This window comes from Boleophthalmus pectinirostris, unplaced genomic scaffold (genome assembly GCF_026225935.1).
Source record: "Boleophthalmus pectinirostris isolate CB_2022bp ecotype Guang Dong unplaced genomic scaffold, ASM2622593v1 HiC_scaffold_15, whole genome shotgun sequence".
Taxonomy (NCBI): domain Eukaryota; kingdom Metazoa; phylum Chordata; class Actinopteri; order Gobiiformes; family Gobiidae; genus Boleophthalmus; species Boleophthalmus pectinirostris.
The window spans coordinates 8,525,429-8,546,158 of record NW_026571070.1 but is presented as its reverse complement, the minus strand read 5'-3'; the positions used below and the strand labels follow the sequence as shown (position 1 = coordinate 8,546,158).

At 37.6% G+C, this 20,730-nt stretch overlaps 1 protein-coding gene across 3 annotated transcripts in view; it reads right to left on the bottom strand.

The window, feature by feature from the left end:
- LOC110169969 (enhancer of polycomb homolog 1-like) overlaps nt 1–20,730 on the bottom strand; it is a 112,732-nt gene that overhangs the window by 15,633 nt on the left and 76,369 nt on the right. For all 3 annotated transcript variants that reach the window (XM_055151175.1, XM_055151173.1, XM_055151174.1), the window contains 3 exons: nt 19,460–19,549; nt 16,977–17,125; nt 11,970–12,340 (listed from right to left, as the gene is read on the bottom strand). In XM_055151175.1, the coding sequence (XP_055007150.1) occupies nt 11,970–12,340; nt 16,977–17,125; nt 19,460–19,549 (610 nt within the window). The remainder of the gene's footprint in view (nt 1–11,969; nt 12,341–16,976; nt 17,126–19,459; nt 19,550–20,730) is intronic.

The window sequence follows — 20,730 nt, the reverse complement described above, 5'->3', positions numbered from 1 at the left end:
TTAATTTAATTTTGATCACGATTTCCATGTGTGTGTCAAACGATCTCCAAACTATTTAACAAGTTTATTTTGAGATTTTTTTTTTACATAAATAAGGAACAACAGCTGGACATATAGTTTATTTTTGATACAATTGTTTTTCTATGCCTTATTTCAAGTTCAAAGTATATTTTATTAATTTTTTTTGTTTTATACATCGCAAAACTGCTCTAAAGGTTCATATTTGTAGCCTATATTAATTTTCATTTGGTTTTTGGGTAAATGATCAATAACAGTGTCTTGTTTTTGAGAGAGAAATGCTGAATAAATGCATCATGTAACTAAAAAAATAAATAGTTTGAATAATCATGAGTTCAATATTGATTAAAATAATCGTGGTAATTTTTTCCATAATCGAGCAGCTCTACTTTAAACTAAAGTTTCAAAAGTGAGTGGGAAGAAGTAATACTTGTCTATTCCCACCCCCGGTTGTGCATGTTATAAATAAATGTTCAGTATGCTTCCTGTACATTATAAAGACGCACAATCTCACAATATTCAGAAAGATTCAAATTGACATATCCAGGACAGAGCAGCTACAGCACCGGCTGAACACAATAATTATATCAATCAAGTGTAAAGCGTCCTTATAGCTCACGTCTATACGGTGAAAATGTTATGTTTTAAGCGTTTTCTTAAATTTGTGAATACTTATTAGGCATGTATACATACCGAACTGTTTCTGTACAGGAAGTTCGGTTTAGAGCGGTGCTTTGTAAGAGTGACTCCGTGCAATTTGTGTTTACATTTCGCCACTACATGTGCAGCTACAAAGAAGTCTCAGCTCTTTAATATACAAGAAGGAACTCGTCCGTGATTGGGGCAGTGCTTCCTGCAGCGCTTTATAGTTAGGGCGGCCACCTTGACAACAATTGCCCCCCCCGCCTTTACTACATCCCTCCAAACCATGTGAATCCTCGCAAAACTACGGTTGTCGTGTCCCAGTCCTCACTTTTGCCTTTCACTGACACAGAATCTCCCTGCCCCAACCTATTGCAGACAATGTGGACAAAGTAGTGACTAAAAAAGCTGTTAATATGCTACTTTTTCTCTTAAAATGCATTGATAAGACTTAATACAAAGAACTAAGACTTAAAAGTGTTTAAAACTGTTATTTCTTCACGTAGTCTGCACTGAAATGGAGCAAAGGATCATGGTCTATGTAGTTCCCTCTGTCTTTTTTTTTTTTTTTAGCTATTGCTGCACCACAACTCTTAAATTTAAGAAACCACGACATTATTGTGAGAATTTTGACGATACAATATCACGGTATTTCGGTTATTGCTACATCTCTATTGTTTACTGTTTACAAGGACTTTATTTTTTAGAATATTTCATGCATTTGATGCTTATTTGAGAATATTTAATTTAACTTATTAGTATTACCAAGCAGCACTTTGCATTTATTTTATTTTCCCATATGTATAATGTTAAAACAAATTGTCGGTTTAATAAACACACAAATAAACCAAGCAAATGGTTTTACATTTTGTTCCCATTCTGTACCGAAAATGAACCAAACCGTGACCTCAAAAATCACGGTTCATTATGTACCTCGGTTTTATAGACTGTTACACGCCTATGCATCGCTTGTCAGTTAATATGTTAGTCTTTATGTTAATTATTATTCTGGATGTGTTTAAAATGTGAACTTTGAACAGAATCCTACAGTTAAAACACGTCCCTCTGATAGATTAGTTGATTAAAAACTATTACGTATCTGATCGAAACTGCACTCGTAAAATTACACCTGCAGGAGTTCATGCAAAAACAACTATTTATGCAGAAAAGAGTACTAAAACTGTATTTATAAAAATTACACTTGTAAATCGTAAATTTAATCTGCGGTTTTAGACCAAAAAAACCCCAAAAAATCCCAGTACTTCAGTTAACTCCCTCACCAGCTTCTCCTTTCTGCTTTTGTCTGACAGAAATTTAACTTCCACGTTGTACTGTGTGTGTGAAACGTCCTCGTGTGCCCTAAAGTATTCATATCCACTCATGGTTAATTCAAAGCTCAAATATGAGGTTGTGTAACGCCAAAGGGAGACTAAGGTGAAAGTGGGCGGCGCCTGTAACAGCAGATTATCAAAGACGGTTTGTAGTCCTGAACGCAAACGGTCTATGGAAGAATTTCACTTTTATATTACACTATTTTGAAACGTGTAAATGAAACAAAACAACTGCAGGTCTGTTTTTGATGAGATAACAACATTATAACATGACTTAAAACTCACAAGAGTCCATTAAAAAAAAAAATAATATAGGACCTTTAAAACCACATGGCAAAAAATTTTATAAAACAAATATTTCGTAATTCACACAGATATCTGCTTTGTTCATTCCTCATTTTTTTCTCCTTTCAATTTCAATTTAAAGTTGGTAGCTTTCAATAATATTCACCAACATACAAAATGGTGACTTTGCATGGGGGAAAAAATCTATATTATTTAGGGCTGCTCAATTATGGAAAAAATAAATCATTATCACAAATAATTTTTACTTACACGATGCATCTCTCTCTCTCAAAAAACCCCCAAAACACTTTGTTACTGATAATTTATGCAAAACTTTCAAATTAAAAATAAATATTGGCTACAAATATTGATTTTACAGCAGTTTTAAAAGTTAAAATTAATAAAATATACTTTGAACATGAAATAAGGCACAGAAAAACAAATTTTCCAAAATAAACGAAATATCCAGCTGTTCTACAATCTCTATATTTAAAAAAAAATTTAACTTTATATATTTATAAAAAAAAATCCCAAAATAAACTTTAAGCTTTACTCATTTCAACTCGATTATGTGACTTTGGAGAAAAATTTAAATTGTGATAAAAGTTCAATTGCACAGCCAACATTCATTCATAAAATCTTAGTATTCCCAAGCAGCAAGAGACGGCAACTCCAGGTGAATTTACATCTTATTTGAAACTAAACTAAACTAATCAAAATATATGAAAACGTATTTAATATGTAGTATCTTTTCTGCTCAACACTCGCCACACACAGTAGGTGTATATCGCTTTAATCACTAAAGAGCAGGCCTGTCACAATAACAAGTTTTGACTTGCGACGCATTTCTGATGCAAATATAGACGATTAACTATTATATTTAAAGCAGCATTGTGTAACTTCTCTGCTTGTTGCTATGGATATGTCATTGCTCTGCCTGGAATGTTCCACATTTATTCAATTACAGGTGGTTTTATAGCTCAAAAATACCTAAAAAAAAAAAAATCTGGTATTCTGACTGTGAGCGGGGTCGCCTCTCCACAGTTCTGACCTGTAACTTGGTCTGGTTTGGTCTCCATGGAGATAGAAAGGCTTATTACCACACTGTGAAACAATCCAGACAAAGCCATAACATCTCCATGAGGAAAAGCATTTGACAGGCACCAGAAAAGTTACACAATGCACCTCTGAGCCAAACTATAAAGCAGAAATATCACCCGAAACAAATTCTAAAACGCACAATATTGTTAAAAACCCAGAACGCAACAGTTATGTAGTTGGTCTGTATCTGTGATGAGTCATAGAAGTTCATAATTCAACATTTCACAGCTCAAATCTAGACCATAGAACAGAAAAATGGCCAAAATGTACCTAATTTAACAAAGAAAATGTACTGACGATAAATATTGACCCTAAAACGTGAAGCACTGTTTCAACTATCATGTACTGAACGTTCAAGTCAGAATAGTAATCATCGTGACAGACAGATACAGACTAAAGAGAAAAAGTATCCAAACTGAATCGCGGACTTTTAGAATAAGCTGCACTGTGTAACTTTTCAGGTGGAGATATTATTGCCCTGTCTGGAACGTTCCACGGTGTGATATTAAACTTATCTAACTCTGTGGAAACAAGGTAACGACACTACTGGGCCAAGTTACAAGTCAAATTTGTGAAGCAAAAACCCCGCTCAAGGCATGTTTCTCAGCAAAAAAACAAAACAAAACACCTGTAATTGAGAGCTCCGTTTAATGCCATAATCAGCCAAAGCAAAAACTATGGAGTAAGAAAGCTTTCAGAAATATAAATTTGCATAGGATAGAAATCTGTGCATATTTGAGCGTAAAATAAATATTTGTAAATATTGAAAAGTTTGAAAAGATCTTTCTTCTGTTCAATAAATAAAGCCTGTGAAGTGATGATGAATTTTTTGACAATTAAAGTTGCCTCTGTGAATTAGTATTCGTATTAAAGAAAGCGTAATTGTACATTTTCATTTCCTGATTCCTAATTCTTGACGTCGTAACTTTTCAATTCGTATACTGATGGATAAAATACGCAAAACGCATTTTATGTACGACTGGAGTCATTTGAGAGTTTACGAATATTTATTTTATGCTCAACTAAAGACAAATATGCACAGATTTCCAGCCCATGCACACAAATATTTCTCAAAGCTTTCTTACTTCACAAACATCTAGGGGTGTAACGATATCCAAGTCTCACGATATGATATCGTCGCGGCATGAACCTCACGGTACGATATTTATTGCGATATCGTGGGAAAGCTGACGATATGGTGTGGAGGCTCACGATTAGGGATGTAACAATATCCAAATGTCTCTGTATGATATTTTAACTATATACATCTCACGGTACGATATTTATTGCGATGTTTTGTGGAGACTAACAAAACTGTTAATATCCTACTTTTTCCTCTTAAAATGCCTTGACAAGACTTAATCCAAAGAACGGTTATTTCTTCTTGTAGTCTGCACTGAAATGGAGCAAAGGATCATGGTCTATGTAGTTCCCTCTATCTTTTTTAGCCATTGCTGCACCATAACTCTTAATTTAAGCAAAGAAACTCGTAATTCGATATATTTTCATGGCCCACGATATTATTGAGAGACTTTTGACGATACGATATCACGATATTTTGAACGTTCAAGTCGATATCGTAATTATCGTGACATGTCGACTACAGAGGAAAAAGTACGCAAACTGAAACTTGAGGATTTTAGAATAAGCTGCACTGTGTAACTTTTCTGGTGGAGGCTCCGTCACCTGCTTGTTTCCATGGAGATGCTATTAGATTATTATTATTATTATTAAACATCTATCTCCATGGAAACGAGGTCAGATTTGTGAAGCAGACACCTCGCTCAACGCATCTTTGTCAGCCAAAAAAATACACTTGTAATTGATTAAACGCACGAGAGTTCCACTTAATGCCATAATCGGGAACATTCCTGCCAAAGCAACAACATCTCGCGGTGGCAGAGGCTTCCTAGAAAGTTACACGGTGCAGCTTTAACTTGATTAGACGGTAAAATGTGTTCGTCTTTTGAGCGGCGGCAGCAGCAAAACTTGGCGTGTTATTTACATGCAGGAAAAGTTTTATTTCTACATTAAGTTTAATTTAAAGTCTGAGAAACGCCGGAGTTGTTTTTAGACCGAGCAGAGAAGAGAAAAGAAAAGAGAAGAGGGAGAAAAGAGGGAGAGAAGGAGCTAATGTGTGTGTCAGGTCTCTCCATCATTCACAAGTTCATAATCTTTTATTGCGGTCTGGGCCTCCGTCTCTCCACTCGTCTTCTCGTCATAACTCTCTCTCTCGTGCTCTTTATTCCCTTTCCTCCTCTCCTCCCTCTTCTCTCACTCCGTCCATCTGTCTTTCCTCCCGTCTCTCCCCTTCACACTCCACTTTCTCCTTCCTCCCCTCTCTCGATCTAGCTCTTTCACACTCGTCCTCCCTCTGTCCGTCCCTTCTCACGCTCTCCAACGTTCTCCATCTGTCTTTCTTCAACTCTCTCCTTCCTCTTTCACTCTCTCAGTCTCGTCTCTCTCAACCTTTTTCTTTTCCTCGTCTGTCTCTCCTCCACTCTTCTTTCATCCTCCCTCTCTCGTCCTCTTCTTTTCCTCAGCTCTCTCAGCCTTCTTTCACTCTCCCTTCCTCCACCTCTCACTACCCTCTTCTACTCTTCTTTCCTGTCTGTCTTTCCATTTTTCCTCCTTCCATCCCTCCCTCTCCTGTCTCCCTCCTCTTTTCTGTTCTCTTTTCTCCTCTCCTCCCTCTCACCCTCATCTCCTTTTACTTTCCCTCCACCATGCCCTCCTCTCCTCCATCTCACCCTCTACTCTTTCACTCTTTTCTTCCCTCTCTCCATCTCTCTCACTACCCTCTCCCCTTCTTTTCCCGTCTGTCTGTCTTTCCCTTCCCGCTCTTCCTTGCCTTCCTATCCTTTCTGTCTTCGTCTCCCTCTTTCTACCCTCTCCCCTCTTTCCTCCTTCTGTCTTTCCTTCTCCTCCATCTCCCTCTCTTTCCATCGCCCTCTTCCTTCCCTCCCTTACTCTTGCCCTCTTCTTTTCCCTTCTGTCTTTCCTTCTCTCCTCCATCTCATCCCCCACTATTTCACTTTCCCTCCATGCCCACGGCTCTCGCCCTCTTCTTAACCCCGCATCAGTCTTTCCTCCTTTCTTCCAACCGCAACATCTACTCTTTCACTCTCTCTTCCTCCCTCTTTCTGTCTCCGTCTCTCACTACCCCCTCCCTCTCTTCTTTCCCCGTTTGTCTTTCCTCCTCCTCCCTCCTCCTCTCGTCATCTCTCTCTACCTCCTCCTCCTCTTCTTTCAATGTCTTCTTACAATGTTTCCATCTTTCCTTCTTCTCCCTTTCTCTTTCCATCCCTCTCTCTCCCTTGCACTCTTCCTCCGTCTCTCAGTCTCTCTTCTCTCTCCCTCCTCTTTTCTGTTCTTTCCTCCTCTCCTCCCTTACTCTTTCCCTCCATGCCCACTGCTCTCACCCTCTTCTTAATCTCTTTTCAGTCTTTCCTCCTCATCGTCCCTCTACTATCACTCTATTCTTCCCTCTGTCTCTCACTACCCTCTCCTTCTTTCCCTGTATATGTGTGTGTCTATCCTCCTCTTCCCTCTCTCCTTCCCTCCATCACCCTCTTCCGTGCCCTCCCATCCTTTGTCTTCGTCTCTCTATCCTCTCTCCCTCTCTGCATTTCCATCTTTCCTTCTTCTCCCTCTCCATTTCTCTTTCCATCCCGCCCTCACTCTCTCCTCTCACCCTCTTTTCCATTTTATCTTTCCTCTCCTCCCTCTCACCCCCTACTTTCACTTTCCCTCCACGCCCACTCCTCTCACCCTCTTCTTTATCTCTTCTCTCCTCATCAGTCTTTCCTCCTCTCCTCCATCTCAACCTCTAACTCTTTCACTCTCTACCCTCTCCTCCTCTTCTTTTCCTGTCTGTATTTCCATCTTTCCTGTTCCTTCTCCCTCTCTCTTTCCATCCCTCTCTCTCCTCTCACCCTCTTCTTTCCCCATCTGTCTTTCCTCTCCTCCTCCATCTCAACCTCTACTCTTTAACTCTCCCTTCTTCTCTCCCTTTCTGTCTCCATCTCTCTCCTTTCCCTGTCTGCATTTCCATCTTTCCTTCTCCCTTTCCTCCTCTCTCTTCCCCTCTTTTCCTCTCTCTCCATCCCTCTCTCCTCCTCTGGTCTGTGCGCCTGTAGCGGCAGCAGTGGGAGTGCTACAGTTTAATATGAAACAGAGCGTGGGAGTCCAGACTGAGGACCGTAGACCTCAGAGCACCTCATCAAACTGTTACACAACACGAACGCATGGTCCTTGAACGCATCACGGGACTGTACAGGGAACGCATTAACCCGCCGCGCCACTCGACACTTTCACGCTTTTACATAAGGCAAAAAAGGTCGTCAAAATTACAGAAAAACAGACACTAATCGAAACTAAAACTGGTATTGACACGAGACACTCATTTCAGCAAGTTTCAATATTAAAAGTCAAACTCACGAAACAGAAATGAACCTTTCCTGAATAGTTTCAGAATAATCGTATCGTTTAATTTGATGATACAGTATCGATATCGTGGGCTGCTGTATTGATATGTGATTTAGACTTTTTTTCCCCACTGAACCGCATCGAATTGATATGAAATATATCGTATCGAATTGTATTGAATTGAAAGTGCAAAGGGTATCATGGCCTTATGTATTGAGGTATAGGGGTGTGCAAAAATACTGAAATATCGATATATCATTGTTTAAAGTGACGATACAGTATTGATATTATGGGCTGCTGTATCAATATATCTATTTTTAGGTATATTTTACTAAATTATTTTGTGTAAGCTACAATTGTGTTGACATTTTCAGTGTTTTGATTGGTAAAATCTGTGTTTTTCATATTAACTTTGAACAAACTTAGTGGGCTTAGTGGATTTTTAGTATCACAACTGTGATTTAGACTTTTTTTTTTTCAATTAAGTGAATCAAATTGATTTGAAATATATCTTGTCGAATGTAATTGATTTGATATATTGTACTGAATTGAAAGTGCACTGTATTGCAAAGCGTACTGTATCGTGTCCTATGTATCGGGGTAAAGGGGTGTACAAAAATACTGAAATATCAATATATCGTATTGTTTAATGTGATGATACAGTATCGATATCGTGGGCTGCTGTATCGATATATCTATTTTACTAACTTTTGTTTAAGAGCTACAATTGTGTTCACATTTTCACTGTTTTGACGCATAAATTGAGTGTTTTTCATATTAACTTTGAAAAAAACTTAGTGGGCTTTGTAGATTTTTAGTATCACAGGCATCATTTAGACTTTTTTTCAATTGACCAAATCAAATTGATTTGAAATGTTTCATATTGAATCTTATTGAATTGAAAAAGCACTGCATCACAAAGTGCATCGTATCACAGCCTGTATATTGAGGTATAGGGCTGTGCAAAAATATTCAAATATCGATATATCACCAAGAGTATTTTTTGGTATATTGTACTAAATCATTTTGTTAAAGTGCTACAGTTTTGTTGCTTGTTTAGAGGAAGGAAACTTGTTTATGCAACACATGACATATTTAGCTGATTAAAATGTGTGTGTTTCATTTTAACTTTGCACAAGATGTGGATTAACAAAGACTTTTAGTATCACAATCATGATTTAGCCTTTATTTTTTACTAAACCGTATTGAGTCAATTCGAAATATCGTATCGAACCAAAACTGCATTGCATCTGTGCCTATGAATCAAGGTATGTATCGTATCAGCAACTTCTTATCACTATGAAATCTACCTGGACCACTGACACGGATATAAACCAACATGCTAATACAAAAGAAAGCACAACAATTTAATAAAAAAATAAAAAAAATAAAAAAATAACATTCTATTGTCTAAGTAAAGTGTGTTTTTGTTATCATCGTTGCATAGAAATAAGAGTTTGAAGCTTCAGAATCGTGACAGAAGTACAAGGCCGCCGGATGAATCATCAGGTGGAGCCAACTCTTAACTCGAAATACCAAAAGAAAAGTCATCACCGGAGATCAGAGTCAAAACTATTTCAAATGTCAAATGTCTGTTTGGGCTGCGTGAGTTTAGAAACGACTGGAATTATGCTGCGACGTCGAGGTAAACAAACAGGTCTGTTAGAAGAACAAAAGTATTTAGAGTAAAAAAAACAAAAAAAAAAAAATGAAGCTCTCAAACACGCGTGGATGAAACAAACAAAACACTACAGGTTTGTTTTTAAAGGAGGTAACGTTAGAACATGACTGAAATCTCAACTTATGTAAAGGTGCATTGTGTGATTTTTCTGGTGGAGGGTCCATCTCCTGCTTGTTTTTTCTATGGATGTGTCATTTCTCTGCCTGAAATGTTCCACAGTACGACTTTAAACAGTTCGACCTCACATTTATCCAGTTACAGGTGGTTTTATTGCTCAAAAACACCAAAAAAACCCAGACATTCTGACTAAGGCTGTGCAATTAATTGAATTTTGAACGCAATTTTGATAATTCATAGTTGAGTTGAAACGATTTAAAGCTTAAAAAAGTTTATTTTGGGATGTTTTTTATATAAATAAGGGGGATGAAACAATATCCATATCTCTCGGTACGATCTTTATTGCGATTATTTTGAAGAGGCTGATATAATTGTAGATGGGACACTTTTTCCTTGACAAGATTTTGGTGTGAATTATTTCCATCATAATCCCAAGAATTCAAGTCAAAAACATATTTCTTCATGTTGTCTGCGCTGAAATGAATCATGGGATATGTAGTTCCCGATGTTTATAAGTTGTTGCTGCTATAAATCCATGTATTTAAGCAAAGAAACTTGTGATTCGATATATTGTGACATTTAGGTTATTGTTACACGCCTATAAATAAGTATATCTATTTTATTTTTAAATATAGAGATTGTAGAACAGCTGGATATATAGTTTATTTTTAATACATTTATATTTTACTGTGCGTTATTTCATGTTCAAAGTCTATTTTATTCATTTTTTTTTTGTTTTATACGTCGCAAAACTGCTGTAAGATTCATGTTTGTTGCCGATATTTATTTTAAATTTGACAGTTTTGCACAAATTATCAGTAACTTTTTTTTTTTGAGAGAGAGAAATGCTGAATAAATGCATCATGTAACTAAAAAAATAATCGTTTGAATAATCGTGTTTTCAATATTCAATTCTGACTGTGAGCGGGGTCGCCTCTCCACAGATCTGACCTGTAACTTCACTTGGGCTCTGTTTGGGCTCCAAGAAGATAGAAAGGTTTAATGCCATACTGTGAAACTTTCCAGGCAAAGCAATAACACCTCCATGAAGAAAAGAATCTGACGGACCCTCCACCAGAAAGGATACACAATGCACCTTTAAAGTCAATTTTACATAATACAGGACTTTAAAAGGACACATTATGTAAATTTGACTTTTTCACCGTGTTATATTTCTGTCCCCGCATCAAAAACAGACCAGAATAACAGAATAATGATGAATGTTAATCGATCCATTAATCCACACGAGTCTACCCCTGAACACTCAAAAAAAGCTTTGTTTGCATATTCCCCGTTTAGTTACGTCATAGATAAAACTCCAGACTTCCTGCGCTGTGTTTAAACCCAAACACTAAAAATGCAACGATATCCAAGCTCCTCGATGCAATATTTTCACAATATGCATGTCACGGTACGATATTTATTGTGATATTTTGTAGAAGCTAAAAGAATTGTGAATATACTGCTTTATCATTTAAAAATGTCTTGACAATTTAACGAGTTAAGATCTAAAAGTGCTTAATAAGTAGGAGTGTAACGATATTCAAGTCTCATAATACGATATCGCCACGGTATGAACCTCACGGTACGATATTTATTGAGATATCGTGGAAAAGTTCATGATACGGTGGGGACGCTCATGATTAAAAGTGTAACAATATCCAGATTTCTTGGTAGGATATTTTTGCGATATACATCTCACGGTACGATATTTATTGCAATATTTTGTGAAGGTTAAACAGCTAAAACTGGTAATATGTGACTTTTTTTCTCTTAAAATGCCTTGACAAGACTTAATCCAATGAACTAAGACTTAAAAATGCTTATAACTTATTTTTTCTTGTACTCTGCACTGAAATGGAGCAAAGGATCATGGTCTATGTAGTTCCCTCTGTCTTTTTTAAGCTATTGCTGCTCCATAACTCTTAATTTAAGCAGAGAGACTTGTAATTCGATATATTGTGACGGACTTTGATGATACGATATCACGATATTGAGGTTATTGTTAAATCCCTATTAATAAGTAACTTCATTGGACTGAAACGGAGCAGTGGATCATGGTTTTTGTAGTTCAGTCTGTTTCTTTTAGCTGTTGCTTCACCAAAACAATAAATTTACAGCGAAGTGACTTGTAATTCAATATATTATGATGACCGATGATATTACTGAGAGACTTTTGATGATATGATAACACGATGTTTCTGTTATTATTACATTCCTACCAAAACCTATCACTGGACTCATTCTCCAGAGCGCCAAGTCAACTTTTGTTCAAATTCATGCAAAAAAAAGCAATAACAGACCCAAAATAAAAGGGTAACTACAGGAAATAACCTCATAGACCGGTGTAAGAATAAGAGACTCACCATTTACTGGAACCTGGCCCGGTCCGGTCCTGGTCTGCGCCGATAGAGTCCGCGTTAGTCCAGATACAGTCCGGCTTAAATCCCTAAATCCACCGCGACACAGGCCGCCCGACCCCTGTGCGTGCTGGGAAACTGTCCGTGGTCTGAAGTGCCTCCAGCGGCAGGACTTAATGTTCAAAAGGATCTGGGAGAGGTCCACGGGGGTCTTGGAGGAGGGAGGGACGAGGGGAGAGCTGAGGTCCGAAGTGTGGTTGTCTGAGGTACTGCGTCTGTGAAGAGGAGAGTCCAGAGGAGAGACCGAGACCGAGTCCGAGTCCAGGTCCACGTCCAGGCCGGGATCCAGGTCTGAGTGCGCCCGGTCCAACAAGATCCTGGAAAAGAAGAATTATTTACAATGGTTAGACGACAGCACAAAGACTCTGACTTGTAGTTTTGAACTAAAATTTGGTCTGGAATAATTTAAAGGATGGAATAATCAATGCATTTTTCTCATGAAGACAATTATATTACTACATTATTTACTCCAACTTTCCTTTGTGTGTAAAAGTCGTCCTAGTAGAATTCATGGCAAAGGAGAAATTCAATGTGTTAACTGGACAAAAGTTTATTTATTTTGGTCGAATACGTTTCACAGCTCATCCAAGCTGCTTCTTCAGTTCAGTAGGACTTTCCTTCACGTGTGGATCTTGTCATAGAAATTAAAATTTAAATGTTAAACAGTTTTCAGCCCCAACAGCAGGACAAATGTGGAAAAATGGACCATTCCCATTTCCTACAATTACCTTAAAGTTAAAGCTAACCTTTGACAAATTCGACAATTACTGGAAAACTTGCAGAATGTTTGTTGCCCCGTTTAGATCCGATTTTAATTGAGCATGACTCGATGAAACCATTGTATTTTTATTCATATATGTGTACGTGTGTATGTATGTGCATAAATATATTTTTTTTCTTGTTTTGTTATTATTAGCTTTAATATTACCAAGCTTTTTTTTGTTCAAGCTTGATAATTTGTATAATATATGTACAGTGACTTTGTTTACTTTTAGAAAAGGAGAAAGGAGACTATAACTGACGTGCTGTGTCAATGTACAATATATTTTGTTCCTTTGTCTCCAATAAATTTTAATGGGAAAAAAAATCTACTTAAAGCTAAAAAGAGTAAATTTTGCATTACATAGAATATTGTTACCTCCTCAAAACATACCGGAGTTGTGTTTGGTTTCATTCACACGTTAGGACTTAAAGTCAAGGATTTCTTTGATCTTAAACAATTTTTAAACGTGCAACAAAAAGTGCACACCACAGACATGAGGAGGATCTGATGAGATTTAAAATCTCAGATCACAAAACTTGCAGAGGGATATGTCTGCGGACCACAGGGTATAAAGTTGTCAGTGCGATAACGTCGGCTTTTTCCTGTTTCTACAGTAAAACCACTCGCTCTGAAACTCGAGTGTTCAAAAGATTAGATTTAGAATTAGATACAAGTTCAAACTGTGTTTTTATTATTAATGAAATGTGGTGCAAAACTTTAGATACATGATTTTTAAAGCAAAAACGATTGGAGGAAGTAGAGTCAGAATCGCTAAACTGCAGCTTAACCTTGATCCGTGCACTGTGTGGATGTAAACAAACACACGTGAGGAACTACTCCGGCCTTTTTACTTTCAAAGAACGCCTCAAACTGGATTAATAGCGTAGTTTTGTGGACTGGGTGTCATTATTTGTGGAGGATAAATTCTGCGGATAACGTGGATGAGACGCTGTAGTTTATATTTATAACTTTACGAGAGATGAGTAATAAAATCTATAGCTATATCCTGAGTTTGTTATGTTGTGCCTCTGTGTCCGTCACAAATTCTTCTGTAGTGTGTGGCGGCCTTTACTCCACATCTCACAAACTTAAAATACCCTGTGCCACCTTCTGATGTTATGAAAGTGTGTGGAGTTTAAGAACACAGTGGAGCACTTCCTGTATTACCCACAGTGTTTTCTGTTTGAGAACTCAGCCTAAACGTGCAGGGTTTGTGCGTTAAACATGTGCGAATGAAAAAAACAAAACAAAACACATATCCAGACATGTTTTTGACGAGGAAACCGCATTATACCAGATCCAGAAAACGGTGTAATTTGGGCCTTTTAACATTCTAACATCTGCTGCGCACCCCCTGCCCCCGAAGTCCAAACTGGTCTTGTTTACTTCCCGTGACAGCTGACGTGAGTATTTTGGAGTGACCCATCAGTATTCAGAGCAGGAGGAGCAGGTCTCTGGCTCTGTGCCCTAAACCAGGCTTTACTCATTCATCTGTGTAATCCCCTACAACGCTTCACACGCCGCGTTTGGCCCCGGACTACCGCAGCGCCCGAATTTCCGAACACACACCTCGAGAAAAGGAGAGTCGTGTTCCTACGCTACGGTATTTTTAAACGCAAAGGAGATGCCAGAGTTATACCTGAGGCCCCGCCAGAACAACAGCAACAACCTGGACTTGGCTCAGCTCCCCGGATCAGATTAAGACCTGGCAGAGTTTAATATCCAACATCTACATTTTGGCATTTGTTTAGCTGCAGCGTAAACATTACACCTGCCAAGTGCTAGTGTACGAAATCTATACCGAATTTGCAATCAGAAATAAGCTGACGTGAAGCCAAAAAGTTCCTGTAGTGTTTAGTGTAACCTCTGTGCTGGCTTTGAACAAAAAAACTACTTTAAAACGTGCATTGTGTAACTTTTCCTGCTGAAAGTAAACAACCTGCTCGTCTCCGTGAAGAGGTTTCTGCTTTATTTAGATTAAAATGCAATGAAGTATCTTTTGTTGTCATCATTATTAGTTTGTACGACCATAAAAGGAACTATGAAAACAAAAAAAAAAAAACAAATTTTTTTTTCATTTTCATTGTGGTTTACTTCATACCATGCATTTCAAACTCAGGCCCAGGGACCAAATTTGGCCCGTAATATAATTATATTTGGCCCACGAGATCAAATTAAATCTGTATTAGAGCTGCCCGCCGGCTACAGATAGAAAATACAAACATTATTTATTTAAAATTTTGTTATTATTTTATATTTTGATTGTTCTGGATTCAATGTTTAATCAAAACTATTATTGAAACATTTATTTTCATAAGAAAAGGTTTAACATTACATATCTTGAAAAAAAAGAAAACATGCAGATGTTGTTGAAATTTTACAATAAATATTTAGTTTGGCCCACGACTTAGCCCCAGTTTTTTTTTTTTTTTTTTTTGGCCCTCTGTGAATTAGAGTTTGACACCCCTGGTCTATACGACCATAAACGCTAAACTTTTGTGCCTTTGTAAACATTATTATTAGTTTGTACGACCATGGTGTGACATTTATTTTGTTAGATGTAAATATTTGCCGTAAATAAGTTCTGTGATCAATATACATAAGAAACCACATCATTTTTGAAAATGTCATGAAAAAAATAAAATATTAATATACGTTTTTTCCTTCTTCACGCTCCTTTAAGAGAAATGTGCTTTTCTGTTGTTTACAATGTTTATGTAGTATGATTATTGTTTCTCTCTTGGCACAAACTTGAAATAAAAACAAAAAATCAATCAATCAATGAAAAGGTATACCATGTAACTTTTTGGTCAGCAGTCTGTCAACTGTTTCTATGGAGATGTCATTGCTCCGTCTAGAATGTTCCACACTATGACAGTGAACAGCTTTATTAAATATCTGGAGGTTTTATAGCTCAAAAATACCTAGAAAAACAGGTGTTCTGACTGTGAGCGGGGTCGCCTCTCCACAGATCTGACCTGTAACTTCTAGTTTGGTTTCCATGAAGATGGAAACGTTTAATACCATACTGCGAAACATTTCAGACAAAATCAATAACATTTAACGAAACCGCCACCAAAAAAGTTACACAATGCACCTTAAAACTGATTCATCTCCAAGTTACAGGTCAGATCTGTGGAAAGGTGACCGAGCTTACAGCGAGAATGAATGTGTTTAAAAGTATTCTTATGTCATACTGTGGAATATTCAGCTCCAAGTAGTCACTATGCAATAGAGGTGTGCAAAAATATCAAAATAATGTATCGTTTAATGTGATGATACAGTATTACCAAGAGTATTTTTTGGTGTATTTTATTAAATTATTTTGTTACAGCTACAGTTTTGTTGTTTGTTTAGTGGAAGGAAACTCGTTTATGAAACACATTTGACATTTTCACTGTTCGGATGATGAAATTTTGTGTGTTTCATATGAACTTTACACAAGAAGTGGTTTAACAAAGACTTTTTGTATCACAGCCATGATTTAGCTTTTATTTTTATTGTATCGAATTGTTTTAAAATATATTGTATCGAATCGAAAGTGCGCTGTATCGAGGTATGTATCGTATCGGCAACTTCTTAACGACACCCAGCCCTACTATTCAAGCCTCTACAAACTTGAACCCCGACTTCAATGTTCAACTTTTGGCCCAAACTTCCATTTATAAAAACCACAGCATATTAAAATGAATGTAATTTGCATATTGGCTGATAAAGCTTTAATTACGGCTGAATCAACAAAAGAACACGGCTATTTACGTTCAGTTTTGGGAATTACCAGAGAAGTGTTTTTTTAAAAAGGCTGATAATGTACTTTTTGAGCTACTGTGAAAGAGCCAAACTAGAAATACTTCTGCATTCTTCTGGGGTAAATCAGTTCTGAATATGCAAATCAGGAAATTACGCATTAAAAATGTGTTTCAGGAATGTAAGTATTTAAAGGTGCATTGTGTAACTTTTCTGGTGGAGGGCCTGTCAAATGCTTTATTAAACATTTCTATCTTCATGTAGACCAAACCAGACCAAAGTTACAGGTCAGATCTGTGTCCGAATGCCTGTTTTTCTAGCTATTTTTGAGCTATGAAACCACCTCTAATTAAAAAAAAAAAAAAGTAAAGTAGAGTTGTTTAAAAAGTTACAAAGTGCACCTTTCATTAATGCCAAAAAAAAAAAAAGAAAAGTAAATGTACCTTCCGCCTCTGCCCACTCGCCGTCTGGCCAAACCCACACATCTCCGCGGTGTGTTCAGGGACGTCAGACAGAATCGGAAACGAGGATCTCCCAGTCCTCCTTCAGCCGGGCTCATCCAGGGCCAGTTCCCGGTCTGCTCCGGGCGAGACTGTAAAACAAGTCAGAGTACAGGTTAGTTTTCATTTTCAAAACCAGTAGAAACCGAGTTAGAACTTTGTGATTTTACTTTGAGGTTTATGTTCGCACTTATCGTCACAAACTTAAAATTGTGGGGGTTTGTTCTTGTTTAGTTCTATATTCAAAAGTTTTTAACGTTAAACACCAGAAGGTCAATTTTCCAAACAATTTAAGCTGGGTCTGCACTCTTAAAAATCAAATCTTAATCTCCTCCCTGCGAAAGTCGGGCTTTTTGGCGATTTTAAATGTTGTTCTTTTCTGTATGATGTAGCTCTATGCTCAAATACAGACACTTTTGCCCGCCCACTGCTCTTATTGGTCTGTTTTATGTTCCGAGTGATTGACAGGTAGAGTTAACCAATCACAGTGTAGTGTCCAAGGAAGCAGCAAATGGTTTTAGTTACATCCTGATCAATGTTATAATGTTGTTTCCTTGTCACAAACATATTATACTCGGAGTTGTGTTTTGTTTCTTTTCATTCACACGTTTAACACACAAATTCTGCATATTTAGGCTGAGTTCTTGTCTCAAACTGAAAACACTGTTCCACCTTGTGATGTCATGCGGTAATCCAGGAAGTGCTCCAGTGTGTTTTTACACTCCACACACCTTCACTACAGTGTTTCCCGCAGAAAATTGGTTAGTCAAGGTGGTGAAAGGAAAAAGTGCACGACGCGACAACTGTACTTTTGCGAGAATTCACGTTGTTTGGAGGGATGTAGTCAAGGCGGGGGTCCATTTTTGTCAAGGCGGTCACCATAACTATAAAGCGCTGCGGGAAACGATGCCCTAGAATCTTTTGGATTATTTCCGTCGTTGAATTAACCATCTCTACTGAACAAAAGGTAAGGCAAGGGTTCCAGCCAAAAAAAAAACAAAACCAAAAGATTCATGTTGTACTGCGTTTGTTTTTTGTCCTGGTCCCAAATTATACTCCCCACAGGTGCATAGTCTGGGGGTTGTTTCTTTTTTTTTTTCTCCTCCTCGTCTCCTCATGTTATGCTCAGGGTTCCCAATCTTTCTCACTGACAAAATTTCAAAACTTTCCCATGACTTTCTCATGACCTAAAGTGAATTTTCTTAAGTAAGTAAGTAAGTAAGTCTTTATTTATATAGCGCTTTCACAGACATTTTCTGTCCCCAAAGACGCTTTACAAGCATTTTCACAGCATTCATTCATACAGCATTATTCATTCACTCTAAACCCTGTGTGGTAAGACTATTGTAGCCACAGCTGCCCTGGGGCTCACTGACAGAGGCGCGGCTGCCATTGCCACTCGGCGCCATCGGTCCCTCCGAAACCACCAGCACTAACACACACCACTTTCATACTAGGCAATGTGGGTGAAGTGTCTTGCCTAAGGACACAATGATTGAATTGATTGTATTTAACTGACCATTATCAACTGTTTATGGAGACCTATGTAGCATGTTTTGGGTTGATGGGAAACCGACACCGGAGGAAACCCATCCAGACACGTGAAACATGCAAACTCCACACAGAAAGGCCTGGGCGACCCGGGGATTTTTTTCTTAACACATTCTTTAAAACCCTAAATGTGTAGAATTTATCAGACTTTTAGGGCTAAATATGAAACGTTAACCCTTTCCACTCACCTGATGGTTTGGGATTATAGTTTTTTAACATTCAAAATCCTGTCAGTGCATTTACTGTCGTCTCTTTTAAACTAAATGCGCATACGTTCAGAAATACTAAAATTCCATGACTTTTCCAGGACTTCCATGACTGTGGGAACCTTGTATACTGTGTTTTTTCTTAAAGCTGCGCCTGAGATGACTGCAATACCCCCATTTTTTTAATCTAGTATTTATCTATGCATCTATCTCCATCTAATATGCAGCTCTTAACTTGAAAACTACAGCTTCATGACATCACAAGGTGGAACAGACCATTTCGAGCTTTGGAAATGTAGACAGACTAAAAAACCAGGATTTCTCAAATGTGTGAATGAAACAAAACACAAATTAATGCACGTTTCTGATGCGGTAACATTAAAAAACATGTTAAATCTCACACAAGAACCAATTTCGTGTAATATCGGGAGCTCTAAAACCCGATTAACCAAACGCGTGATGCTCGATGGATTAGAATCGCAAAAGCCACAGATTAAAACGTGTGTATTTTTAGAAACTGCAAATGCCAACTTTATATAACTCCCCTTCAAACCGGGACCAGAGCGAGCATAAAAGTCCCAGCGTGCGGCTTTATTTCATTGTTAGTGCTCCGGCGGACAGACTGGGAGGGGTTATAAATAGCGTTAGGAGTCAGAGGAGGCCACTCACGGCGTAGTAGTGACATCCTGCTTTCCTCCTGAACGCGAAGCTGCCATCTGGATCCGTCTCCTCCTCTGCATCTGACGAGCCGGAGACGATCTGTGCACAAACAAACAAAAAAAAGGAAAATACATTACTTTTAACGGCCACGCAAAGTTATTTAGGACTTTACAAGCGTTCGGAGTTTAATGTAATTTGAAGTTTTATCGCCGAATAAAAAAAAAAAAAAAAAAAAAAAAAAGGACAGTGGGTTTTGTAGCGTGATTATACAGGGAAGTCGTAAAGATCTAGAGTAAACAAAGGTTATAAAAGAGACAGCTCAGGATCGTTCTTCAACTGTATTCTAGTTTATAGTAATCTGTACGGTTTTAGACCAGATGCCCTTCCAGATGAGACTCTTCCCATTAATAAAAGCCTAAAACTAGCACAATTAATTCATATCGTAAATCTGGAATGGCTTGAAAGTGTAATTTTCTCGTTTCCGTTGCGGCAAAACGACGAACAAAAGGTAAAACGTCTTAAGTTAAACGTTTTCTCTCCTGCTTGTCAGTGATGTCCCACAGTACGGCGTTAAATATATCAAAAAGCAGCTGGCGCTATTTACCAAAGTTTTGGGCAATAAATTGGAAAATAGACAAGTTTAAAGCCGCACTGCGTGACATCCCGGGCAATGCGTCACCATCTCCATAGAAACAGGCAGATGGTGGATCCTCAACCAGAAAAAGTACATAAAACAATAAATTACGGGGTTAAGATGGATAAGGAAACTCGTTTATGTGACACATTTGACATTTTCAGAGTTTTGATGATTAAAAATGTTTGTGCTTCATATGAACTTTGCACGAGAAGTGGTTTAACAAAGACTTTTAGTAACACAGACATGATTTAGTCTTTATTTTTTATTGAACCTTAACAAATCCAAACTGCACTTCATTGAGATATGTATCGTATCGTGGCCTACGTAGAGGTATGTATCGTATCGGCAACATCTTAATGATACTCAGCCCTAATTAATCTCCATAGAAACAAGCAAGTAGCGAATCCTCAACCAGAAAAAGTACACAAAGCAACTTGATCTAGTACAAAAAAGTACAACAAATTATCCACTACTTTCTAACTGGTTAAGATGGTCTCAAATATCAGGTTATCGATATATCGTATTGTTTAATGTGATGATACAGTATCAATATCGTGAGCTGATGTATCTATATATCGCCAAGAGTATATATATTTTTTGGTATCTTTTACTAAATAATTTTGGTACAGCTACAGTTTTGTTG